Source organism: Pseudorasbora parva, chromosome 22 (genome assembly GCF_024679245.1).
Source record: "Pseudorasbora parva isolate DD20220531a chromosome 22, ASM2467924v1, whole genome shotgun sequence".
Taxonomy (NCBI): Eukaryota; Metazoa; Chordata; class Actinopteri; order Cypriniformes; family Gobionidae; genus Pseudorasbora; species Pseudorasbora parva.
Window position 1 is genome coordinate 37,129,239 of NC_090193.1, and position 27,541 is coordinate 37,156,779.

Genomic DNA, 27,541 nt, shown 5'->3' on the forward strand with positions numbered 1-27,541 from the left:
ATTACATCTGACCCAGGATCTGGGTAACACTAAAACTACCCAAACACTGGGTTATTACATCTGACCCAGGATCTGGGTAACACTAAAACTACCCAAACACTGGGTTATTACGCCTGACCCAGGATCTGGGTAACACTAAAACTACCCAAACACTGGGTTATTACATCTGACCCAGGATCTGGGTAACACAAAAACTACCCAAACACTGGGTTATTACATCTGACCCAGGATATGAGTTAAACAAAAACTACCCAAACACTGGGTTATTACGTCTGACCCAGGATCTGGGTAACACTAAAACTACCCAAACACTGGGTTATTACGCCTGACCCAGGATCTGGGTAACACTAAAACTACCCAAACACTGGGTTATTACATCTGACCCAGGATCTGGGTAACACAAAAACTACCCAAACACTGGGTTATTACATCTGACCCAGGATATGAGTTAAACAAAAACTACCCAAACACTGGGTTATTACGCCTGACCCAGGATCTGGGTAACACTAAAACTACCCAAACACTGGGTTATTACATCTGACCCAGGATCTGGGTAACACAAAAACTACCCAAACACTGGGTTATTACATCTGACCCAGGATATGAGTTAAACAAAAACTACGCAAACACTGGGTTATTACGCCTGACCCAGGATCTGGGTAACACTAAAACTACCCAAACACTGGGTTGTGTCATCTGACCCAGGAGCTTTGTAACACAAAAACTACCCAAATACTGAAAAAATAACCCAAAAGGCTTTGGATTTGGGTAGACAAAATCACTCAAGATTTTTTTAGAGTGCTCTGAGCATGATGTCATATACAGTACTTTCATTCATGTCTTTATTGTCTTCTGTAATCATGCAGGTGTGGCCTACTGACAATGAATTGTCCATTTGCATGCAGCCTACAGAGGTGACACGGCCAAGTGGTTAAATATCTGGGCTAGCCACTGAAAGGTTGAAGGCTCAAACAGCAAAATCTATGAACTACCACCATTGTTTCCTGGAAAAACACACCTCACCAAGGCGGTTGTCCCTGAAATAAGAGTAACTTTGGATAAAATCCAGACAGTACACCGGGACTGTAAGCATAATGAGGAACATTGATTATTTAGGTTTAAGCGAATGGGCTAAATTAAAGTATTACAAGAAAAAGACGCTTTTGATGAGCAGCAGCAGCCAAACGACTAGCTGCCGTGTGATTAAGACTGCAGCGCCTCCTAGCGGCCTTTAGACGATATTGCAATAACTTTTCATTTTTCTACAATGTCCAAAAGTTAACATAAAGGACCACGTTTAATGTTGCAAATATACTTTATTTTAAGATTTTCTGTTTCAAACATGTATTCAACACAGTTATTTTCTTTCAAAATATTAATTTAACAATCTATTAATGTGCTTCTCAATGTAAACATAAGCAATATTAGTGCTTTCATGTCAAAGTGCATAGTTATATATGTAAATATACAACAAAAACAATCATTAAAAAACATCGACATAACTAATTAATATTACTAGCTACTGATTACACAATGTACTACTCTAAAAAGTATTGCATTACTTATTATTACTAAGTAGTTTCTAAAGCCTATATCAGCCTCGACCAGGTAAACAATACAATTATAGATATGAAAATACACGTTTAACTGTTTTAAATAAATAATATAAAATTTTATAAAATATTAATGAGCTTACTAATGTATTTAAAGAGAGAAGAAGGTTACATAAAAAAATATAATAGGCAACATTTTAAATCCACTATCAGCTCAACCAATAGACGTTTTATACAGTACTATTCTATAGTCTATACAGTATTTAATGGAATTACATCAGAAGTACAGAAAACATGAGTAAAAATAAAAATAAAAAATAATAATCCCTTAAATAATTTTTCATGGTAAAAGTAATTAAATTACAGTAATGCATTACATCCAACTATGATTAGGATAATGTTTATCCATGATGATTATTATTAGTAGTAGTAGTAGTATTTTTTTTATTCACCCTCTCATACCTGGAAGATTTTTTTCTTCTCCTCTGCTTTTCTCAGCTCTCACTCGTTTTCTAATCTACGTTTTAATTATTCCTTTGGATAAAAGAGCATAAATATAGTATACTGTTTAAACATCAGCAACAATCGACGAGCAATTTAGTTTGTATGAAATTTGAGCAGGAAGTCCCGCCCACATCACAGCTCATTGGACCGATGTGCAGATCCTAATGCATATTAATGACCAAATGTGGAGAGTGGATGCGTACAGTTTGCAAAAGGATATACTACATGACAAACCATACAAAGCATAAAAAGCATGCCCTCTAGTGAAGCATCCCAGAAGTCATATAAACATACAAGGTATGTGTGCTTACTTTTTTTGAGCAAACAGAGAGGGTTGTTCTGATTGGCCATGTCATTTGATTGATTGTGTTAGCGTACATGTGGCGTGTCCGCGTACCACTGTTGTCAAATATGAACTACATTTTACAAACCACCACCGCCAGTTTCATTTGTTGATTTAGGCATATGCCATACAAAGTGTTTATGTGCCCATGCGTTTGACAAAAGGTGCTGTAAATTGTTCTTGTGCCATATAAAAAAAACTATATCTGTCATCTCTTTTAATCAGACATCCATCACTTCAGTCGCTCTGATCTTTATCTGTTGGAGAAAGGAAAAAATATTAGAATATTGTGATTAAATAATCAATCTAACTAACTAATGATCTTATCATGTCCTAGTCCATTCTGACAGCTGATTTTAGGATTTGCTGTTTCTATATTTATAGATTGCACAATTGCTCATCCTACCATGCAGATGAATTATCATTGTTCAGTCCGAAAGACCCTGAGTCGGAGTCTTCTGTGGCTGCAAAGTTTTGATGTCCATATCTCTCCATGGACTCTGCAATAATATAGTTAATATGTTCAATTATCATATTGTCGCATCATTTATAACACTTGAGACGTTGTACTTCTTCTGGAGTATGTGGATATAGCAACAACTTGACATACCACTTGATGTAAAGTCAAAGAAGACATCATCAAATAACGATAACCTCTTTTTTCTTGATGTTCTGTTGAAATTAGATCATTGAGTTATTTGTTTGGATTTATTCGATTCTCGATATTAAATGTTAAGTCACAGAACCACTTATACAGACCTTTTGGCCCTGTAGAGCACCACACCCATCACAGCTGAAACAACGATGAGTAGAGCAAAAGCTGCTAAACTGCCGAAGAGAACGCCGTAGAAACCAGCCCCTCTTCTGTAAAGCTCACACTGTTCTCCATAGTACTCCTCAAAGGAAGAGCGGTAACAACTGGAAATAAGCAAAATGAGTAGGAGAGTCATTAAGAAATGATTTCTCAGGGTGTGTTTACATGACAACGATGTACTAAAATAATACAATCAATAAACCCGTCTCCGGCGTGATTCCTCCAATCTTTCAAATATTCAGATCTAATATGATTTCTGACCTGTAAGGTTGCCAGAATAATAATCATACACTGTTTGTTAATAGGTCAGAGGAGAACTGGCACCCCGACTAAGCCTAAGCCAAAATTCCCAGTTATTTTTTCTCCATTATGCCCTGATGGAGTTATTGTCCCTTGTCACTTTGGCTTGGCTTGCTCAGTTGGGGACACCTAAAATTACAACTAAATATCCAAATAAATTGAATTACTAAACTAATTGAACTATATCAACTATATTACTGATCTGCCTACATTGTCGCTATATGATAATTGAAATGAGATGGATGACCTCCCCGTTTTCTCCAGAACGACTCTACAGCCGAATCAAATTCTGTTGCATTATTTTCCTGTTAAAGGGATAGTTCACTTTAAAATAAAAATTCTGTCATCCTTTACTCACCCTCAAGTTGTTTCAAACCTGTATGAATTTCTATCTTCCAAACAGTTAACTGGAGCCATTGACTTCCATAGTATTTTTTTTCCCTACTATGGAAGTCAATGGCTCCAGTTAACTTTTTGGTTACTGACATTCTTCTGAATATCTTCCCTTGTGTTCAGCTGAAGAAAGAAATTAATTCAGGTTTGAAACAACTTGAGGGTGAGTAAAGGATGACAGAATTTTCATTTTAAAGTGAACTATCCCTTTAACACTGTGAAGCTGCTTTGAAACAATTGGCATTGTAAAAAGTGCTATATAAATAAAGTTGACTGGACTTGACTTAAAACAGACAACAACATTCACACGGAACTGTGAAAATGACAAAAGGCTGTATTATTCATGCCAGGCCAGCAGTTGGCGATATTACTTTGTAAAATACACGCAGGCCTATAGACTGAACACACATGCACAACGTTGCCATTTACACAAATTTGTGTTTTTGTTTATTTTTCAAAGACTTGCACTTTAAAACTGTTCTATTTCTAGTTGGAAATGGTGTCTAGTAAACGGCCCCTTAAGGTATGTTTACACAACAGTGGTGAACTTGGGGGGCATGACACACACACAAAAACACCTTTTCAGCTAAAAACAAAAAAATACTCCATGGCCATTCATTTACACAACAATGGTGTTTTGGGAACCTGAAAATGCTAACTTTTGATAATGGGTTTCAAAGTGCATGTTTTTGAAAACAACCCCATTTATTTTAAATCTCTGTGTGAAGTATAAAAATGTAATTTCGTGACAGTGGCATCATGTGCAGGTGTATTACATGCCCAGTCTATAACTGTAAGCAAGTACTTGATAAAGTTTATTAACGCTTCTCCAATGTAGATTTACTGCCCCATTACCAAAACAAATGGAGACACATTATTTAAATACGACAAATTATAACATCGCCAATTGATTTTTATTCCAACCTCATTCGCTGCTGGCCTTGGCATGCAGGATACAGCATTTTTAGTTATTTTCGCATTTCCATGTGAACAGGGATTGTTTTGAAAACTTTGTCGTCTATATGCAGTTTTAAAAAACATTTCCATTTCTAAGTACATGTGTAAACGTACTCTAAAATGGACAAATTTCACCTTTGTGTTTTTGAAAAGTTTTGCATACAGACGACAACGTTGGATCCGCGGAAACAACTAAAAGCACTGTATTCTGTTAGCAGGCCAGTAGTTGGCGATGTTACTTCGTAAAGAAACACTATGCGCCTATAGGCTGAACACATAACGTGCATTCGCATGACCTCACTGTTTTCACACATCCACATTTTTGTAGTTTACACAGAAACTATAATGGTATTGTTTTCAAAAAAACTGCAATTTGAAACGTACTTCAAAAGTTTGCGTTGTCAGGCTCCGCAAACGCTGTTATCGTGTAAAAGAAAGGTCAAATCACATAAAAAATAGTTCCTGAAGACATTGTCTTTTGTAGACTTTTTTTTTTTGCCCATCAAATTCAAATGTGTAAGATTTTTATATATATTGCTTATTGCATATTAAAAATAATATGTACTTTTATATTTAATCTCAGGACTACTAATATTTTAAAAAAAAAATTTTAAACTTTGCAGTTAAACAAAACTGCATGCGTCTTGTGGAAGAACACTGTAACGGGAGGTACTTCTCTCTGTTTATGTCACGCAGGTACTGGTATCGGTTTTAAAATTGTCTGGATATAAACACTTATTATAGGCATATTGTAGTGATTCAAGACAAAAACGGGTAAATCCTTTGATTAACTGAAGAGAAAGCAGTTTGTACTTACTTGCACTTTGGTCCAGTTAACAAATTTTCGCATTCACCGTGCTGATTGCAGGAGATTTTTTTGCATGGTCCCACACATACCCATGATCCATTTTCAATTTCCTCCGTGAAGTTTGCAAAATTCAAAGAGCAGTCCACATATGGTTGTAGTTGTGAAATATCTACACATGACAAAAATTAAAAAATGTGAACTTTAAATTAAAGCTGCAAGCAGTGATGAAAGGGACATTTGGAACCATACCGAAAGAACAGTAATCCATGTCTCTTAAATTATGCATACTTTTATATATATATATAACTGTTTTCAAAATAAAAAAGTTACTTACTCGCTACTTCAATTTTCTCCATGGTAATTGGGATAACTTCGATGGAAGCATTAAGAGCTGTGCTGAGATCTTTCAATGAATCTGTGCTATTAAAAATAGTTTTCAGTTCGTCTTCCAGGTGCTCATTTAGAAACGTTATTTGTGATTCGTTGTTGGGATAGTTATATTCTGCAAGACTGTCAGCAATGACACTTCCATTTCTAGATGGAAGAAGTACGTCACATATTAATATGAGTTTTCTTAGCAAATATTTGTAAATGTATGAAATTCAACATAAATCAACTTACCTTAGCCTAAGAATGTTTACATCTTTGAAGTTTTGTGCATCTGCTCTCATACAAAGGCTTACAAGCTGTCAATAAAACAAAATAACAATAAAAATAAATATTTTGCATATATGTAAATAATAACTTTTTGCAATTAAATTAAATTGTTGACAATGTATTGCAGTATTGCAAAAAAAGAGAAAAAAAATACATTTATCTCATTTGATTTTAGACCCGTTAAATAAAAAAATGAAAAATTCTAATGCAAATAAATAAAATATTTATATATATATATATTTTTTTTTTTTAAAGTTTGGCTTAAGAGTCTCAATACTTTTAGGTCCAAAGTATACACAGTGTGAAACAACTCTGAGCAAAATTTGTGCGCTTTAAAGTACTTCAAGGAAAAGGAACTAGAAGATGTACCTCACGTCTTAAGATGGAAATGAGAATTTTTGATTCGGAAGAGTTCAAATCTTTATACTCTTCAACAAAGTCCCTCATAATTCTAAGAGGGATGTTTGCCTTCCTTGTGGGTATTGTTCCAGCTGCAAAAAAATAATAGATTGAGAAAGATAAGAAAGACTTAAATATTTAAAGGGGGGGGTGAAACACTCAGTTTCAGTCAGTGTCATGTCAATCTTGAGTACCTATAGAGTAGCATTGCATCCTGCATATCTCCGAAAAGTCTTTATTTTTTAAATAATTATATAAGAAAGATGCGCTGTTCCGAGTCTTTCCGAAAAAAGCCGAGTGGGTGGGGGCGTATCGTGTGAGCGGAGCTAAATAATGACGTGTGCAGCAGCGCGCTGTGTGTTGAGTCGAGTGCGTCGTAAAGCTGTCATCCCTAACAGCGGGAAAAAAACTTTATTCAAAATAAATATATGGCTTTTAATCAGATACAGCCATACATCTATGATCCGGAATCAGACCCAGAGGCTGCAGTTGAACAGGAGCAGCAGCAAAAACGACTAGAGCAGGACGTCTCTATGTGGTACAAGTTATACACTAACTATATAATATGCTTAGCGGCTTGTGTTATTTACATATTTATACTTGAATTATATCGTCGTATTTTTGTCTTTGAAGGTGTACATGTGGGAAGTGCAGTTGTGCACGTGTGTTTGTGTGTTTACGCGTGGTTTGTGTAGACAGTAAGCGGACTGGTTTTGCACGGCAGGTTAAGTTAGTGTTTACATAGAAAGACACGGAATAGTAGCGCATTTGAATGAAGAAGCGCGCTTTTTTAGTTCAACATATTTCCCCACTCTTTGTGTATTGTTGTTTGGAGTGCTTTTACAATACACAAACATAAAGTTACACATATAGTGGCCAGCTAAACAAATGTACACGCACTACACATCGCATGCTCCATTGATCAATTAACTATACGTGATCATGTTTGGGCTAACACAGACAAAAACACAGACATTTGAAGCAGTCTCACTCACAGCCTGCGGTTCTAACGTTGGGACTGCTCCATCCTTCAGCATTAGGCGATCGGAAAATCCTGTGTCGAGCTGGGCCTTGTTTATGAAACAGTCGGCACCGAAATGCAGCGAACAGAAATAAACATTCGCGCAACTCAGTTGCTGATCCGGAAAAGCAAATTACATCCACTGTTGCCTTAACGCGGGGTTTTGGGGGAATCTGTGCAGGACTGTCTTGGTCTGGCAACCAAAAACGCACTTTTTTGGTGACATTGTTATGTGCACATCACCTGTCCAGCATCCTACAAGCCAGCGCTTTGATGGGCATAGCCTGTTACTTTCGCTCTCTCCCTCTCTCTCTCTCACGCGCTTCCGGTAGAATTGTCCGTAAGGCCCATACAAGGAAATTCCGCCCCCATTAACGTCAAAGGGGACGCATGATCTCAAAAAACTTGCCGAAACTTATGACTAACCGGAAGTAGTATTTTTGACAAAGAAATACTCCCATCAAACGTCCACCTTAACTTTTGAAACTTTGTCTATGTTTAGTATGGGACTCCAAGTCTTTAACAGTGTAAAAAGATCAGTATGCATGAAACAGCATTTCACCCCCCCTTTAAGAGACATGAGTGAGCTGCAAATTGTTATGAAAGCCCTGCACAAGCCTTAAATCTAAGCCCTATAGCCTGGCCCTGGCCCGAGATGCTCAGGGCCTAGCCCGGCCCGTGTCCGACAAGCCCTTTTTTTTAATCCTCCCTATTACACACTAATGTTGCAGCTATTAAAAAAGTTCTTGGAAAACAGTCTCGACAAGTCGAGCCACGAACGATTTGCTAAGTGATGAACTGTGGCTTGGAATCTCATATGGAACACATTCTTCCCTTGTAGTTAGTCAACCATATATATTTAATAAACAGATATAAGTCATGCATGTCCATGTTATTAGATTTCACAAACTTAATTCCTATCGACCAGCACACTTAGGACAGCATTCGTGGCTGGACTTGTCGAGACTATTTCCAAGATGGCTGCTATCGGTATACGCATCTTTATAAAGTATCTTCTTATTAAAATGTTTGTACTCTTACAAAGTTCTCAATACTTCGGTTTGCATGTAGGGACCCTCATTATGCTACCGTGTTAGTGTGAGGCTATTTTGAGCCTTGTTAGTGGTATTAACTAGCGATTTAATTTCACTTATTTCATGCCCCATTACTAGCTTTACAAGCTAATCTGTTTTAAGGGATAAAACTATTTACATTCGATTTTCATGAAAACGCATCCCACAGAACGATTTACTCAGTAACCATCTGTTAATTATTCCTAGGTTCGTTTTTTACCGTTGTCCTTTAAATTAAATTAGAGTTTTTGTTTTTTTAAATTGATGACCAAGTGGCCAGCTGCTGACAGTGAGTTAACCAATTTAGCCACTGAAATCAACACTTGACATGTCATGGCAATCAACATAATGTATGGTCTGTGTTTCCTTTCATTATAAACCACTACATTTTAAATTTTTGTAGTGTTAAACACGATGCGTAATTGGTGTCAAACCCTATGAAAGACTAGCCTAGAAATCTAGACGCACCCTAGCGGCAGCAAACCTAATCTGCCGTGAGTATTGTCTAGCAACTCTCAATATAGTTCTGAGCTGGAAAAACTAAACTCTGGTCAGGCCAATCACATCGTGTACAGTGTCGATGGGCGGGGCTTAACATAATGACGCCCGAGTTGCGCTTGCGTGCCACTAGTAGACACAGAAGCTGGCGAACGGCGGTCTTTCGAATCGGCTTTGACCGCAACTCTGGAAGACTTGGAGTTAAGCTTTTCTCTAAAAAGAAAAAAAACAAAGACCGGCACTGAAGGCATTCTTAAAAGGGGAAGATGTGTTCAGAGTTTTGCCAACCGGATACGGCGAAATATTTAATCTGTTAACTAGCTCTGCTTCACATTGCTCTGGTTGGTTGTAGCGCTATCCAATCACGTGCAGAGGGAATTTGAAAGACAACCGTTTATCCCGCCCCTCGGATTGGGCCCTGTCAATGTTGAGTTTCCAGACCAAACATCTTGATGTGGGTCTGGCTTGTCAGGCTAATAAAAGACATGATTTTAAAGGTCCCATGGCATGACATTTTCATTTTATGAGGTTTTTCAACAATAATGTGTTCCCCTAGCCTGATTATTGTCCCCAAGTGGCTAGAAATTTTGATCAGTGTAAACAGAGTTCTGTCTGTCTTTCTCTGCCTTTGAGAAAATGAGAGCCCAGACAAGCTGATCTTGAATTCTCCTGTTATGACGTCCACAGGAAAGGTTACCTCCCCTTCCTCTGCTCTGCCCACCCAGAGAAATAGTAGAGAATAGATTCAGTTTATCAGTTGCAATGTCAGCACAGGCTTTACCATACGGATTCAACAGCACGGACACAAACAGTGAGTTCATGGAAACAGTGTTCATTAATGCCTGATCTGGGATCAGTGAAGTGTAGCTAATCATTCAAGTTCACACAGACTTTCTTTCTTAATCATTTAATACTGTCAGTCCTGCTGCTTGCCGTCTTGATGCATCAGTGAATCAAGCCAGTCACTAAAACCATCAACTTCACGTCATTTCTGTTACTAGCATGAAACAAATGTTATTTCAATGATTAAACTACAGACAGTGATCAAAAAAGACTCTTTATAATGTTCGGATTTGTTAATTACACTTATATCTGCAGTGCACAAACTGCCGTTAAATGAATGACGCCGTTAAGCTTCACAACAGAAGCTCTTACTGTATTCATGTCGATGTCGTGTTTATTGTTAGTTGTGGTGAAAGCATTTTGTGAGAGAAGTAACGTTGCAAAGTTCACTTGTGTTTATTCAGAGCTCTCAGATACAAACAAAATAAACTTGCGTTCGCAACAACTCGGTACACTAATAGTTTCTCAGCAATCTTTCCCCGTCTTTCTCAACTGGCAACGCTGCAACTGCTGCTTGTGCCTGAGTTAAACACGCCCCCTCCACCACATAATCTCATTTCAAATGCAAAGATGTCAGCCAATCACAACAGTGGGTGTTTTCACTGAAGTCTCACAGCAGCAGAAAACAGAGCATTCAAGTCAGAGAGCTAATATCACTATAGAAAAAATGCCTTTTATTTCTAAATTATGACATTTTTTTAAGTAAAAATCATACAAATAATATAAGTACACCTCAGGAAACATTAAAAAATAAAATAAAAAATCAATGCCATGGGACCTTTAATGCAATACTGTCTTAAATGCTTTTTATGTGTGTGTCGCTATTCTATCACTGTGTATATTTACATTTCTACGTAAAAGTGCAAGTTGCGTGAAACTTTTCTAATACACTCATTACATTTACGCATTTAGCAGACGCTTTTATCCTAAGCGACTTACATTGCATTCAAGGTACACATTTTACATTATTATCAGTTCTTGCTTTCCCTGGGAATCAAACCCATGACCGTGGCGTTGCTAGCGCCACGCTCTACTGGTTGAGCTACAGGAAAGCACATCTGTGCAGACGCACCGTTGATTAATTAAGGCCCTGGTCTCTTCACAATTTAATGGATATCTGATCAGAGAAAAAAAATGTAATTCACAAGTGACCTGTTGTAAAAAGGCCATAACTCTTGCAGCTGTGCTGAAGGAGCATTCACAGCTGCTGGCATGTCTCGAGAGTTGCGGGAACATTGTCTCGTGTTGTTTCCAAAAGCGCAGCACATCTCATGAATTAATTTATTTCAATTAATGAATGTCTAAAATATAAAACAAAGGAGAAGCCTAAAAGAGGCCTGAAGCCCGGCCCTCGCGTGAGTTATGACGTGAAAATTGGCTCAAAGCCTGGCTCTAGGAGGCGTAAAGAAGTCGGTGCCCATCGGGCTCGGGCTGAAATGCAGGGCTCTGTTTGTGCTAAGTCTTTTGTAGTAAAAGAACTTTCAGGACATCAAGTATGCCTGTGGGTTGTGGACATTTTAGCTCTAAAAATGTATGCAGGAACTAACTTTACTGTCAATACTTATTGACTACAAGTAGGGGCTGATTTTATATAGATTACAAATGTGGAGAATAAGAAAGGAATTAAACAACACCAAGTGTAATAATTATCATAGCCTATAAAGATAACATGATGAATACTTACTCAAATTAACTTTGGAAGAGTCAGGTAAGCGATTGCAAGTATCTCCAGAAGTGGGAGGAATACATTGACATTGACATTTCCCAAGTGTTGTACTGAAGAAGCATGGGGATCCATTACAATCACATGGCAGACAGCTTGGAGTTGTTGGAGCTGAACTTAAAGTTGTTGAGGATGATGAAGGAGGTTTTGTTGAAGCTGAACTAAAATGTGTTGTGGATGAAGGAGGTTTTGTTGAAGCTGAAGTAAAATTAGTTGTGGATGAAGGAGGTTTTGTTGAAGCTGAACTAAAATGTGTTGTGGATGAAGGAGGTTTTGTTGAAGCTGAAGTAAAATTTGTTGTGGATGAAGGAGGTTTTGTTGAAGCTGAACTAAAATTTGTTGTGGATGAAGAAGGTTTTGTTGATGTTGAAGTTTTCTGGGTACTCGTTTGAGCAGAGGAAAGCGTTTCAAGTGTTGGGCTTGACTGAGATGAGGTAGAAATACTAAACGTTTGGGCTGTAACCGTTGAATGTATTTCTGTGCTTGAAGTTAAAATAGTGGTTTGTGACTGGTGGCTTGTTTCTTCTGCAGTGCTTGAAGATTGAATTGGCAGGGTGAATACTGAAGCACTCAGACCTTCTGTGGAAGAAGATGTGAAAGATGGAGAGGTAAATGTACTTGATATCATATTTGTCACTATTGGGCCATTTTCAGTTGAAAATAATGTAGTTTCCATTGTTGAACCAATTTCACTTGTAGATGACTCCAATGTGGTCATGCTCATAGGGGACATAGCTGATGTAAATGTTGAGTGAGTTGTCATTTTAGATCCTGTTTCCGTGCTAAAAGAAACTGGAGAAGTTTGTGTTTGCTGGCTTATTGTTTGTTCTACACTTGTTAAAGCGACTTCTGTTGTAGAGGATGGTGAAGATGGAGAGGGACCTGTCGTGAATAATGTTTCCATTGTTGAGACATTTTCATTTGTAGATGATTCTAATATGGTCGTGCTGATAGGGGACATATCTGTTGTAAATGCAGATTGAATTGATGTTGTAGATTGTGAATCTGTGGTAGATGTAACTGGAGTGGTTTGTGTCTGCTTGCTTGTTTGTTCGACACTAGTGGAAGATAGTTCTGTTGTAGAGAAAGTGAATTCTGAAGTACTCTGTCCTTCTGTCTTGAAAGATGGAGAAGATGGAGAGGTACCTGTGATTGATAATGTAGTTTCCAGTGTTGAACCACTTTCATTTGTAGATGATTCTAATACAGTCGTGCTCGTAGGAGACATATTTGTTGATTGAATTGATGCTGTAGATTCTGATTCTTGTATACCAGCTGAAGACATTTTTGTTGTAGAATTAGTCCATTCTGATGTACTATCTTTTGTAGAAAATTGTGAAGATGGAGAGGTACCTGTTGTGAATAATGTAGTTTCCATTGTTGAACCACTTTCACTTGTAGATGATTCTAATGTTGTTGTGCTCATAGGGGACATTGATGATGTAAATTTTGAATAAGCTGTCATTGTAGATCCTGTTTCTTTGCTAGAAGTAACTAGAGTGGTTTGTGTTTGCAAGCTTATTGTTTGTTCTACAGTCGCTGACGATAGTTCTGTTGTAGGTGAAGTCAATTCTGATGTACTCTCTATCGTAGAAAATGATGCAGTTGGAGAGGTACCTGTTGTAAATAATGTAGTTTCCAGTGTTGAACCACTTTCACTTGTAGATGATTCTAATGTGGTTGTGCTCATAGGGGAGATAGCTGATGTAAATGTTGATTGAGCTGTCATTGTCGATTCTGTTTCTGTGCTAGACGTAACTGGAGTGGTTTGTGTTTGCTGGCTTGCTGTTTGTTCTACACTTGTTGAAGAAACTTCTGTTGTTGGCAACGTCAATTCTGATGTACTTTCTATCGTAGAAAATGATGAAGGTGGAGAAGTACCTGTTGTGAATAATGTAGTTTCCAGTGTTGAACCACTTTCAATTGCAGATGATTCTAATGTGGTTGTGCTCATAAGGGAGATAGCTGATGTAAATGTTGAGTGAGCTGTCATTGTAGATTCTGTTTCTTTGCTAGAAGTAACTGGAATGGTTTGTGTTTGCTGGCTTGTTTGTTCTACGGGAGCTGAAAATAGTTCTGTTGTAGGTGAAGTTAATTCTGATGTACTCTCTATCGTAGAAAAAGATGCGGTTGGAGAGGTACCTGTTGTGAATAATGTAGTTTCCAGTGTTGAACCACTTTCACTTGTAGATGATTCAGTTGTGGCCGTGCTCATAGGGGACATAGCTGATGTAAATGTTGAGTGAGCTGTCATTGTAGATTCTGTTTCTGTGCTAGAAGTAACTGGAGTGGTTTGTGTTTGCTGGCTTGTTGTTTGTTCTACACTTGTTGAAGAGATGTCTGTTGTTGGTAAAGTCAATTCTGATGTACTTTCGATCGTAGAAAATGATGAAGGTGGAGAGGTACCTGTTGTGAATAAAGTAGTTTCCAGTGTTGAACCACTTTCACTTGTAGATGATTCTAATGTGGTTGTGCTCATAGGGGACATAGCTGATGTAAATGTTGAGTGAGCTGTCATTGTAGAATCTATTTCTGTGGTAGAAGTAACTGGAGTGGTTTGTGTTTGCTGGTTTGTTGTTTGTTCTCCACTTGTTGAAGAGACTTCTGTTGTTGGCAAAGTCAATTCTGATGTACTTTCTATCGTAGAAAATGATGCAGTTGGAGAGGTACTTGTTGTGAATAATGTAGTTTCCAGTGTTGAACCACTTTCACTTGTAGATGATTCAATTGTGGTCGTGCTCATAGGGGGCATATCTGTTGTAACTGTTGAGTGAGCTGTCATTGTAGATTCTGTTTCTGTGCTAGATGTAAGTGGAGTGGTTTGTGTTTGCTGGCTTGTTGTTTGTTCTACACTTGTCGAAGAGACTTCTGTTTTTGGCAAAGTCACTTCTGATGTACTTTCTATCGTAGAAAAGGATGAAGAAGGAGAGGTACCTGTTGTGAATAATGTAGTTTCCAGTGTTGAACCACTTTCACTTGTAGATGATTCTAATGTGGTTGTGCTCATAGGGGACATAGCTGATGTAAATGTTGAGTGAGCTGTCATTGTAGAATCTATTTCTGTGGTAGAAGTAACTGGAGTGGTTTGTGTTTGCTGGCTTGTTGTTTGTTCTACACTCATTGAAGAGACATCTGTTGTTGGCAAAGTCAATTCTGATGTACTTTCTATCGTAGAAAAGGATGAAGATGGAGAGGTACCTGTTGTGAATAAAGTAGTTTCCAGTGTTGAACCACTTTCATTTGTAGATGATTCAATTGTGGTCGTGCTCATAGGGGACATATCTGTTGTAACTGTCGATTGAGCTGACTGCTGGCTTGTCTGTTCTACGGTAGCTGAAGATAGTTCTGTTGTAGGTGAAGTCATTTCTGATGTGCTCTCTATCGTAGAAAATGATGCAGTTGGAGAGGTACCTGTTGTGAATAGTGTAGTTTCCAGTGATGAAACACTTTCACTTGTAGAGGATTCTAATGTGGTTGTGCTCATAGGGGACATATCTGTTGTAACTGTTGATTGAGCTGACTGCTGGCTTGTCTGTTCTACGGTAGCTGAAGATAGTTCTGTTGTAGGGGAAGTCAATTCTGACGTACTCTCTATCGTAGAAAATGATGCAGTTGGAGCGGTACCTGTAGTGAATAATGTAGTTTCCAGTGTTGAACCACTTTCACTTGGAGATGATTCTAATGTGGTTGTGCTCATAGGGGACATAGCTGATGTAAATGTTGAGTGAGCTGTCATTGTAGATTCTGTTTCTGTGCTAGAAGTAATTGGAGTGGTTTGTGTTTGCTGGCTTGTTGTTTGTTCTCCACTTGTTGAAGAGACTTCTGTTGTTGGCAAAGTCAATTCTGATGTACTTTCTATCGTAGAAAATGATGCAGTTGGAGAGGTACTTGTTGTGAATAATGTAGTTTCCAGTGTTGAACCACTTTCACTTGTAGATGATTCAATTGTGGTCGTGCTCATAGAGGACATATCTGTTGTAACTGTTGAGTGAGCTGTCATTGTAGATTCTGTTTCTGTGCTAGATGTAACTGGAGTGGTTTGTGTTTGCTGGCTTGGTGTTTGTTCTACACTCGTTGAAGAGACATCTGTTGTTGGCAAAGTCAATTCTGATGTACTTTCTATCGTAGAAAATGATGCAGTTGGAGAGGTACCTGTTGTGAATAAAGTAGTTTCCAGTGTTGAACCACTTTCACTTGTAGATGATTCAATTGTGGTCGTGCTCATAGGGGACATATCTGTTGTAAATGTTGAGTGAGCTGTCATTGTAGATTCTGTTTCTGTGCTAGAAGTAACTGGAGTGGTTTGTGTTTGCTGGCTTGTTGTTTGTTCTACACTCGTTGAAGAGACATCTGTTGTTGGCAAAGTCAATTTTGATGTACTTTCTATCGTAGAAAAGGATGAAGATGGAGAGGTACCTATTGTGAATAAAGTAGTTTCCAGTGTTGAACCACTTTCACTTGTAGATGATTCAATTGTGGTCGTGCTCATAGGCGACATATCTGTTGTAACTGTCGATTGAGCTGACTGCTGGCTTGTCTGTTCTACGGTAGCTGAAGATAGTTCTGTTGTAGGGGAAGTCAATTCTGACGTACTCTCTATCGTAGAAAATGATGCAGTTGGAGCGGTACCTGTAGTGAATAATGTAGTTTCCAGTGTTGAACCACTTTCACTTGGAGATGATTCTAATGTGGTTGTGCTCATAGGGGACATAGCTGATGTAAATGTTGAGTGAGCTGTCATTGTAGATTCTGTTTCTGTGCTAAAAGTAATTGGAGTGGTTTGTGTTTGCTGGCTTGTTGTTTGTTCTCCACTTGTTGAAGAGACTTCTGTTGTTGGTGAAGTCAATTCTGATGTACTTTCGATCGTAGAAAATGATGCAGTTGGAGAGGTACTTGTTGTGAATAAAGTAGTTTCCAGTGTTGAACCACTTTCACTTGTAGATGATTCAATTGTGGTCGTGCTAATAGGGGACATATCTGTTGTAACTGTTGATTGAGCTGACTGCTTGCTTGTCTGTTCTACGGTAGCTGAAGATAGTTCTGTTGTAGGTGAAGTCAATTCTGATGTGCTCTCTATCGTAGAAAATGATGCAGTTGGAGAGGTACCTGTTGTGAATAATGTAGTTTCCATTGTTGAACCACTTTCACTTGTAGATGATTCAGGTGTGGTCGTGCTCATAGGGGACATATCTGTTGTAACTGTTGATTGAGCTGACTGCTGGCTTGTTTGTTCTACGGTAGCTGAAGATAGTTCTGTTGTAGGTGAAGTCAATTCAGATGTGCTCTCTATCGTAGAAAATGATGCAGTTGGAGAGGTACCTGTTGTGAATAATGTAATTTCCAGAGTTGAACCACTTTCACTTGTAGATGATTCAATTGTGGCCGTGCTCATAGGGGACATATCTGTTGTAACTGTCGATTGAGCTGACTGCTGGCTTGTCTTTTCTACGGTAGCTGAAGATAGTTCTGTTGTAGGTGAAGTCATTTCTAATGTACTCTCTATCGTAGAAAATGATGCAGTTGGAGAGGTACCTGTTGTGAATAATGTAGTTCCCAGAGTTGAACCACTTTCACTTGTAGATGATTCAATTGTGGCCGTGCTCATAGGGGACATATCTGTTGTAACTGTTGATTGAGCTGACTGCTGGCTTGTTTGTTCTACGGTAGCTGAAGATAGTTCTGTTGTAGGTGAAGTCAATTCAGATGTGCTCTCTATCGTAGAAAATGATGCAGTTGGAGAGGTACCTGTTGTGAATAATGTAGTTTCCAGAGTTGAACCACTTTCACTTGTAGATGATTCAATTGTGGCCGTGCTCATAGGGGACATATCTGTTGTAACTGTCGATTGAGCTGACTGCTGGCTTGTCTGTTCTACGGTAGCTGAAGATAGTTCTGTTGTAGGTGAAGTCATTTCTGATGTACTCTCTATCGTAGAAAATGATGCAGTTGGAGAGGTACCTGTTGTGAATAATGTAGTTTCCAGAGTTGAACCACTTTCACTTGTAGATGATTCAATTGTGGCCGTGCTCATAGGGGACATATCTGTTGTAAGTGTCGATTGAGCTGACTGCTGGCTTGTCTGTTCTACGGTAGCTGAAGATAGTTCTGTTGTAGGTGAAGTCATTTCTGATGTACTCTCTATCGTAGAAAATGATGCAGTTTGAGAGGTACCTGTTGTGAATAGTGTAGTTTCCAGTGTTGAACCACTTTCACTTGTAGATGATTCTAATGTGGCCGTGCTCATAGGGGACATATCTGTTGTAAGTGTCGATTGAGCTGACTGCTGGCTTGTCTGTTCTACGGTAGCTGAAGATAGTTCTGTTGTAGGTGAAGTCAATTCTGATGTGCTCTCTATCGTAGAAAATGATGCAGTTGGAGAGGTACCTGTTGTGAATAATGTAGTTTCCAGTGTTGAACCACTTTCACTTGTAGATGATTCTAATGTGGCCGTGCTCATAGGGGACATATCTGTTGTAACTGTCGATTGAGCTGACTGCTGGCTTGTCTGTTCTACGGTAGCTGAAGATAGTTCTGTTGTAGGTGAAGTCATTTCTGATGTACTCTCTATCGTAGAAAATGATGCAGTTGGAGAGGTACCTGTTGTGAATAATGTAGTTTCCAGTGTTGAACCACTTTCAATTGCAGATGATTCTAATGTGGTCATGCTCATAGGGGACATAGCTGATGTAAATGTTGAGTGAGCTGTCATTGTAGATTCTGTTTCTGTGCTAGAAGTAACTGGAGTGGTTTGTGTTTGCTGGCTTGTTGTTTGTTCTACACTTGTTGAAGAGACTTCTGTTGTTGGCAAAGTCAATTCTGATGTAATTTCTATTGTAGAGAATGATGCAGTTGGAGAGGTGCCTGTTGTAAATAAAGTAGTTTCCAGTGTTGAACCACTTTCACTTGTAGATGATTCAAATGTGGTTGTTGTCATAGGGGACATATCTGTTGTAACTGTCGATTGAGCTGACTGCTTGCTTGTCTGTTCTACGGTAGCTGAAGATAGTTCTGTTGTAGGTGAAGTCAATTCTGATGTACTCTCTATCGTAGAAAATGATGGAGTTGGAGAGGTACCTGTTGTGAATAATGTAGTTTCCAGAGTTGAACCACTTTCACTTGTAGATGATTCAATTGTGGCCGTGCTCATAGGGGACATATCTGTTGTAACTGTCGATTGAGCTGACTGCTGGCTTGTCTGTGCTACGGTAGCTGAAGATAGTTCTGTTGTAGGTGAAGTCATTTCTGATGTACTCTCTATCGTAGAAAATGATGCAGTTTGAGAGGTACCGGTTGTGAATAGTGTAGTTACCAGTGTTGAAACACTTTCACTTGTAGATGATTCTAATGTGGCCGTGCTCATAAGGGACATATCTGTTGTAAGTGTTGATTGAGCTGACTGCTGGCTTGTCTGTTCTACGGTAGCTGAAGATAGTTCTGTTGTAGGTGAAGTCAATTCTGATGTACTCTCTATCGTAGAAAATGATGCAGTTGGAGAGGTACCAGTTGTGAATAATGTAGTTTCCAGTGTTGAACCACTTTCACTTGTAGATGATTCTAATGTGGCCGTGCTCATAGGGGACATATCTGTTGTAACTGTCGATTGAGCTGACTGCTGGCTTGTCTGTTCTACGGTAGCTGAAGATAGTTCTGTTGTAGGTGAAGTAATTTCTGATGTACTCTCTATCGTAGAAAATGATGCAGTTGGAGAGGTACCTGTTGTGAATAATGTAGTTTCCAGAGTTGAACCACTTTCACTTGTAGATGATTCAATCGTGGCCGTGCTCATAGGGGACATATCTGTTGTAACTGTCGATTGAGCTGACTGCTGGCTTGTCTGTTCTACGGTAGCTGAAGATAGTTCTGTTGTAGGTGAAGTCATTTCTGATGTATTCTCTATCGTAGAAAATGATGCAGTTTGAGAGGTACCTGTTGTGAATAGTGTAGTTTCCAGTGTTGAACCACGTTCACTTGTAGATGATTCTAATGTGGCCGTGCTCATAGGGGACATATCTGTTGTAAGTGTCGATTGAGCTGACTGCTTGCTTGTCTGTTCTACGGTAGCTGAAGATAGTTCTGTTGTAGGTGAAGTCAATTCTGATGTGCTCTCTATCGTAGAAAATGATGCAGTTGGAGAGGTACCTGTTGTGAATAATGTAGTTTCCAGTGTTGAACCACTTTCACTTGTAGATGATTCTAATGTGGCCGTGCTCATAGGGGACATATCTGTTGTAACTGTCGATTGAGCTGACTGCTGGCTTGTCTGTTCTACGGTAGCTGAAGATAGTTCTGTTGTAGGTGAAGTAATTTCTGATGTGCTCTCTATCGTAGAAAATGATGCAGTTGGAGAGGTACCTGTTGTGAATAATGTAGTTTCCAGAGTTGAACCACTTTCACTTGTAGATGATGCAATTGTGGCCGTGCTCATAGGGGACATATCTGTTGTAACTGTCGATTGAGCTGACTGCTGGCTTGTCTGTTCTACGGTAGCTGAAGATAGTTCTGTTGTAGGTGAAGTCATTTCTGATGTACTCTCTATCGTAGAAAATGATGCAGTTGGAGAGGTACCTGTTGTGAATAATGTAGTTTCCAGTGTTGAACCACTTTCAATTGCAGATGATTCTAATGTGGTCATGCTCATAGGGGACATAGCTGATGTAAATGTTGAGTGAGCTGTCATTGTAGATTCTGTTTCTGTGCTAGAAGTAACTGGAGTGGTTTGTGTTTGCTGGCTTGTTGTTTGTTCTACACTTGTTGAAGAGACTTCTGTTGTTGGCAAAGTAAATTCTGATGTAATTTCTACTGTAGAGAATGATGCAGTTGGAGAGGTGCCTGTTGTAAATAATGTAGTTTCCAGTGTTGAACCACTTTCACTTGTAGATGATTCAAATGTGGTTGTTGTCATAGGGGACATATCTGTTGTAACTGTCGATTGAGCTGACTGCTTGCTTGTCTGTTCTACGGTAGCTGAAGATAGTTCTGTTGTAGGTGAAGTCAATTCTGATGTACTCTCTATCGTAGAAAATGATGGAGTTGGAGAGGTACCTGTTGTGAATAATGTAGTTTCCAGAGTTGAACCACTTTCACTTGTAGATGATTCAATTGTGGCCGTGCTCATAGGGGACATATCTGTTGTAACTGTCGATTGAGCTGACTGCTGGCTTGTCTGTTCTACGGTAGCTGAAGATAGTTCTGTTGTAGGTGAAGTCATTTCTGATGTACTCTCTATCGTAGAAAATGATGCAGTTTGAGAGGTACCGGTTGTGAATAGTGTAGTTTCCAGTGTTGAAACACTTTCACTTGTAGATGATTCTAATGTGGCCGTGCTCATAAGGGACATATCTGTTGTAAGTGTCGATTGAGCTGACTGCTGGCTTGTCTGTTCTACGGTAGCTGAAGATAGTTCTGTTGTAGGTGAAGTCAATTCTGATGTACTCTCTATCGTAGAAAATGATGCAGTTGGAGAGGTACCAGTTGTGAATAATGTAGTTTCCAGTGTTGAACCACTTTCACTTGTAGATGATTCTAATGTGGCCGTGCTCATAGGGGACATATCTGTTGTAACTGTCGATTGAGCTGACTGCTGGCTTGTCTGTTCTACGGTAGCTGAAGATAGTTCTGTTGTAGGTGAAGTAATTTCTGATGTACTCTCTATCGTAGAAAATGATGCAGTTGGAGAGGTACCTGTTGTGAATAATGTAGTTTCCAGAGTTGAACCACTTTCACTTGTAGATGATTCAATCGTGGCCGTGCTCATAGGGGACATATCTGTTGTAACTGTCGATTGAGCTGACTGCTGGCTTGTCTGTTCTACGGTAGCTGAAGATAGTTCTGTTGTAGGTGAAGTCATTTCTGATGTACTCTCTATCGTAGAAAATGATGCAGTTTGAGAGGTACCTGTTGTGAATAGTGTAGTTTCCAGTGTTGAACCACTTTCACTTGTAGATGATTCTAATGTGGCCATGCTCATAGGGGACATATCTGTTGTAAGTGTCGATTGAGCTGACTGCTTGCTTGTCTGTTCTACGGTAGCTGAAGATAGTTCTGTTGTAGGTGAAGTCAATTCTGATGTGCTCTCTATCGTAGAAAATGATGCAGTTGGAGAGGTACCTGTTGTGAATAATGTAGTTTCCAGTGTTGAACCACTTTCACTTGTAGATGATTCTAATGTGGCCGTGCTCATAGGGGACATATCTGTTGTAACTGTCGATTGAGCTGACTGCTGGCTTGTCTGTTCTACGGTAGCTGAAGATAGTTCTGTTGTAGGTGAAGTAATTTCTGATGTACTCTCTATCGTAGAAAATGATGCAGTTGGAGAGGTACCTGTTGTGAATAATGTAGTTTCCAGAGTTGAACCACTTTCACTTGTAGATGATTCAATTGTGGCCGTGCTCATAGGGGACATATCTGTTGTAACTGTCGATTGAGCTGACTGCTGGCTTGTCTGTTCTATGGTAGCTGAAGATAGTTCTGTTGTAGGTGAAGTAATTTCTGATGTACTCTCTATCGTAGAAAATGATGCAGTTTGAGAGGTACCGGTTGTGAATAGTGTAGTTTCCAGTGTTGAAACACTTTCACTTGTAGATGATTCTAATGTGGCCGTGCTCATAGGGGACATATCTGTTGTAAGTGTCGATTGAGCTGACTGCTGGCTTGTCTGTTCTACGGTAGCTGAAGATAGTTCTGTTGTAGGTGAAGTCAATTCTGATGTGCTCTCTATCGTAGAAAATGATGCAGTTGGAGAGGTACCTGTTGTGAATAATGTAGTTTCCAGTGTTGAACCACTTTCACTTGTAGATGATTCAATCGTGGCCGTGCTCATAGGGGACATATCTGTTGTAACTGTCGATTGAGCTGATTGCTGGCTTGTCTGTTCTACGGTAGCTGAAGATAGTTCTGTTGTAGGTGAAGTAATTTCTGATGTACTCTCTATCGTAGAAAATGATGCAGTTGGAGAGGTACCTGTTGTGAATAATGTAGTTTCCAGAGTTGAACCACTTTCACTTGTAGATGATTCAATTGTGGCCGTGCTCATAGGGGACATATCTGTTGTAACTGTCGATTGAGCTGACTGCTGGCTTGTCTGTTCTATGGTAGCTGAAGATAGTTCTGTTGTAGGTGAAGTAATTTCTGATGTACTCTCTATCGTAGAAAATGATGCAGTTTGAGAGGTACCGGTTGTGAATAGTGTAGTTTCCAGTGTTGAAACACTTTCACTTGTAGATGATTCTAATGTGGCCGTGCTCATAGGGGACATATCTGTTGTAAGTGTCGATTGAGCTGACTGCTGGCTTGTCTGTTCTACGGTAGCTGAAGATAGTTCTGTTGTAGGTGAAGTCAATTCTGATGTGCTCTCTATCGTAGAAAATGATACAGTTGGAGAGGTACCTGTTGTGAATAATGTAGTTTCCAGTGTTGAACCACTTTCACTTGTAGATGATTCAATCGTGGCCGTGCTCATAGGGGACATATCTGTTGTAACTGTCGATTGAGCTGATTGCTGGCTTGTCTGTTCTACGGTAGCTGAAGATAGTTCTGTTGTAGGTGAAGTAATTTCTGATGTACTCTCTATCGTAGAAAATGATGCAGTTGGAGAGGTACCTGTTGTGAATAATGTAGTTTCCAGAGTTGAACCACTTTCACTTGTAGATGATTCAATTGTGGCCGTGCTCATAGGGGACATATCTGTTGTAACTGTCGATTGAGCTGACTGCTGGCTTGTCTGTTCTACGGTAGCTGAAGATAGTTCTGTTGTAGGTGAAGTCATTTCTGATGTACTCTCTATCGTAGAAAATGATGCAGTTTGAGAGGTACCGGTTGTGAATAGTGTAGTTTCCAGTGTTGAAACACTTTCACTTGTAGATGATTCTAATGTGGCCGTGCTCATAAGGGACATATCTGTTGTAAGTGTCGATTGAGCTGACTGCTGGCTTGTCTGTTCTACGGTAGCTGAAGATAGTTCTGTTGTAGGTGAAGTCATTTCTGATGTGCTCTGTATCGTAGAAAATGATGCAGTTGGAGAGGTACCTGTTGTGAATAATGTAGTTTCCAGTGTTGAACCACTTTCACTTGTAGATGATTCTAATGTGGCCGTGCTCATAGGGGACATATCTGTTGTAAGTGTCGATTGAGCTGACTGCTGGCTTGTCTGTTCTACGGTAGCTGAAGATAGTTCTGTTGTAGGTGAAGTAATTTCTGATGTTCTCTCTATCGTAGAAAATGATGCAGTTGGAGAGGTACCTGTTGTGAATAATGTAGTTTCCAGAGTTGAACCACTTTCACTTGTAGATGATTCAATCGTGGCCGTGCTCATAGGGGACATATCTGTTGTAACTGTCGATTGAGCTGACTGCTGGCTTGTCTGTTCTACGGTAGCTGAAGATAGTTCTGTTGTAGGTGAAGTCATTTCTGATGTACTCTCTATCGTAGAAAATGATGCAGTTGGAGAGGTACCTGTTGTGAATAATGTAGTTTCCAGAGTTGAACCACTTTCACTTGTAGATGATTCTAATGTGGCCGTGCTCATAGGGGACATATCTGTTGTAAGTGTAGGTTGAGCTGACTGCTGGCTTGTCTGTTCTACGGTAGCTGAAGATAGTTCTGTTGTAGGTGAAGTAATTTCTGATGTACTCTCTATCGTAGAAAATGATGGAGTTGGAGAGGTACCTGTTGTGAATAATGTAGTTTCCAGAGTTGAACCACTTTCACTTGTAGATGATTCAATTGTGGCCGTGCTCATAGGGGACATATCTGTTGTAACTGTCGATTGAGCTGACTGCTGGCTTGTCTGTTCTACGGTAGCTGAAGATAGTTCTGTTGTAGGTGAAGTCATTTCTGATGTACTCTCTATCGTAGAAAATGATGCAGTTTGAGAGGTACCGGTTGTGAATAGTGTAGTTTCCAGTGTTGAAACACTTTCACTTGTAGATGATTCTAATGTGGCCGTGCTCATAAGGGACATATCTGTTGTAAGTGTCGATTGAGCTGACTGCTGGCTTGTCTGTTCTACGGTAGCTGATGATAGTTCTGTTGTAGGTGAAGTCATTTCTGATGTGCTCTGTATCGTAGAAAATGATGCAGTTGGAGAGGTACCTGTTGTGAATAATGTAGTTTCCAGTGTTGAACCACTTTCACTTGTAGATGATTCTAATGTGGCCGTGCTCATAGGGGACATATCTGTTGTAAGTGTCGATTGAGCTGACTGCTGGCTTGTCTGTTCTACGGTAGCTGAAGATAGTTCTGTTGTAGGTGAAGTAATTTCTGATGTTCTCTCTATCGTAGAAAATGATGCAGTTGGAGAGGTACCTGTTGTGAATAATGTAGTTTCCAGAGTTGAACCACTTTCACTTGTAGATGATTCTAATGTGGCCGTGCTCATAGGGGACATATCTGTTGTAAGTGTCGATTGAGCTGACTGCTGGCTTGTCTGTTCTACGGTAGCTGAAGATAGTTCTGTTGTAGGTGAAGTAATTTCTGATGTTCTCTCTATCGTAGAAAATGATGCAGTTGGAGAGGTACCTGTTGTGAATAATGTAGTTTCCAGAGTTGAACCACTTTCACTTGTAGATGATTCAATCGTGGCCGTGCTCATAGGGGACATATCTGTTGTAACTGTCGATTGAGCTGACTGCTGGCTTGTCTGTTCTACGGTAGCTGAAGATAGTTCTGTTGTAGGTGAAGTCATTTCTGATGTACTCTCTATCGTAGAAAATGATGCCGTTTGAGAGGTACCTGTTGTGAATAGTGTAGTTTCCAGTGTTGAACCACTTTCACTTGTAGATGATTCTAATGTGGCCGTGCTCATAGGGGACATATCTGTTGTAAGTGTCGATTGAGCTGACTGCTTGCTTGTCTGTTCTACGGTAGCTGAAGATAGTTCTGTTTTAGGTGAAGTCAATTCTGATGTGCTCTCTATCGTAGAAAATGATGCAGTTGGAGAGGTACCTGTTGTGAATAATGTAGTTTCCAGTGTTGAACCACTTTCAATTGCAGATGATTCTAATGTGGTCATGCTCATAGGGGACATAGCTGATGTAAATGTTGAGTGAGCTGTCATTGTGGATTCTGTTTCTGTGCTAGAAGTAACTGGAGTGGTTTGTGTTTGCTGGCTTGTTGTTTGTTCTACACTTGTTGAAGAGACTTCTGTTGTTGGCAAAGTCAATTCTGATGTAATTTCTATTGTAGAGAATGATGCAGTTGGAGAGGTGCCTGTTGTAAATAATGTAGTTTCCAGTGTTGAAACACTTTCACTTGTAGATGATTCTAATGTGGCCGTGCTCATAGGGGACATATCTGTTGTAAGTGTCGATTGAGCTGACTGCTGGCTTGTCTGTTCTACGGTAGCTGAAGATAGTTCTGTTGTAGGTGAAGTCAATTCTGATGTGCTCTCTATCGTAGAAAATGATGCAGTTGGAGAGGTACCTGTTGTGAATAGTGTAGTTTCCAGTGTTGAACCACTTTCACTTGTAGATGATTCAGTTGTGGTCGTGCTCATAGGGGACATATCTGTTGTAACTGTTGATTGAGCTGACTGCTGGCTTGTTTGTTCTACGGTAGCTGAAGATAGTTCTGTTGTAGGTGAAGTCAATTCAGATGTGCTCTCTATCGTAGAAAATGATGCAGTTGGAGAGGTACCTGTTGTGAATAATGTAGTTTCCAGAGTTGAACCACTTTCACTTGTAGATGATTCAATTGTGGTCGTGCTCATAGGGGACATATCTGTTGTAACTGTTGATTGAGCTGACTGCTGGCTTGTTTGTTCTACGGTAGCTGAAGATAGTTCTGTTGTAGGTGAAGTCAATTCAGATGTGCTCTCTATCGTAGAAAATGATGCAGTTGGAGAGGTACCTGTTGTGAATAATGTAGTTTTCAGAGTTGAACCACTTTCACTTGTAGATGATTCTAATGTGGCCGTGCTCATAAGGGACATATCTGTTGTAAGTGTCGATTGAGCTGACTGCTGGCTTGTCTGTTCTACGGTAGCTGAAGATAGTTCTGTTGTAGGTGAAGTCATTTCTGATGTGCTCTCTATCGTAGAAAATGATGCAGTTGGAGAGGTACCTGTTGTGAATAATGTAGTTTCCAGTGTTGAACCACTTTCACTTGTAGATGATTCTAATGTGGCCGTGCTCATAGGGGACATGTCTGTTGTAAGTGTCGATTGAGCTGACTGCTGGCTTGTCTGTTCTACGGTAGCTGAAGATAGTTCTGTTGTAGGTGAAGTAATTTCTGATGTTCTCTCTATCGTAGAAAATGATGCAGTTGGAGAGGTACCTGTTGTGAATAATGTAGTTTCCAGAGTTGAACCACTTTCACTTGTAGATGATTCTAATGTGGCCGTGCTCATAGGGGACATATCTGTTGTAAGTGTCGATTGAGCTGACTGCTGGCTTGTCTGTTCTATGGTAGCTGAAGATAGTTCTGTTGTAGGTGAAGTAATTTCTGATGTGCTCTCTATCGTAGAAAATGATGCAGTTGGAGAGGTACCTGTTGTGAATAATGTAGTTTTCAGAGTTGAACCACTTTCACTTGTAGATGATTCAATCGTGGCCGTGCTCATAGGGGACATATCTGTTGTAAGTGTCGATTGAGCTGACTGCTGGCTTGTCTGTTCTACGGTAGCTGAAGATAGTTCTGTTGTAGGTGAAGTCATTTCTGA

At 39.5% G+C, this 27,541-nt stretch overlaps 1 protein-coding gene across 1 annotated transcript; it reads right to left on the bottom strand.

Annotated features, from left to right (window-relative positions):
• Positions 1–1,988: 1,988 nt before the first annotated feature.
• LOC137058407 (uncharacterized) lies at positions 1,989–14,024 on the bottom strand. Its single transcript, XM_067431662.1, has 9 exons — positions 11,848–14,024; positions 6,699–6,820; positions 6,294–6,358; positions 6,007–6,206; positions 5,682–5,841; positions 3,160–3,318; positions 3,011–3,072; positions 2,807–2,900; positions 1,989–2,657 (listed from the first exon to the last, which is right to left on the bottom strand). Coding segments are annotated over exons 1-9 (2,895 nt in total). The 5' UTR covers positions 13,880–14,024; the 3' UTR covers positions 1,989–2,656.
• Positions 14,025–27,541: the final 13,517 nt, after the last annotated feature.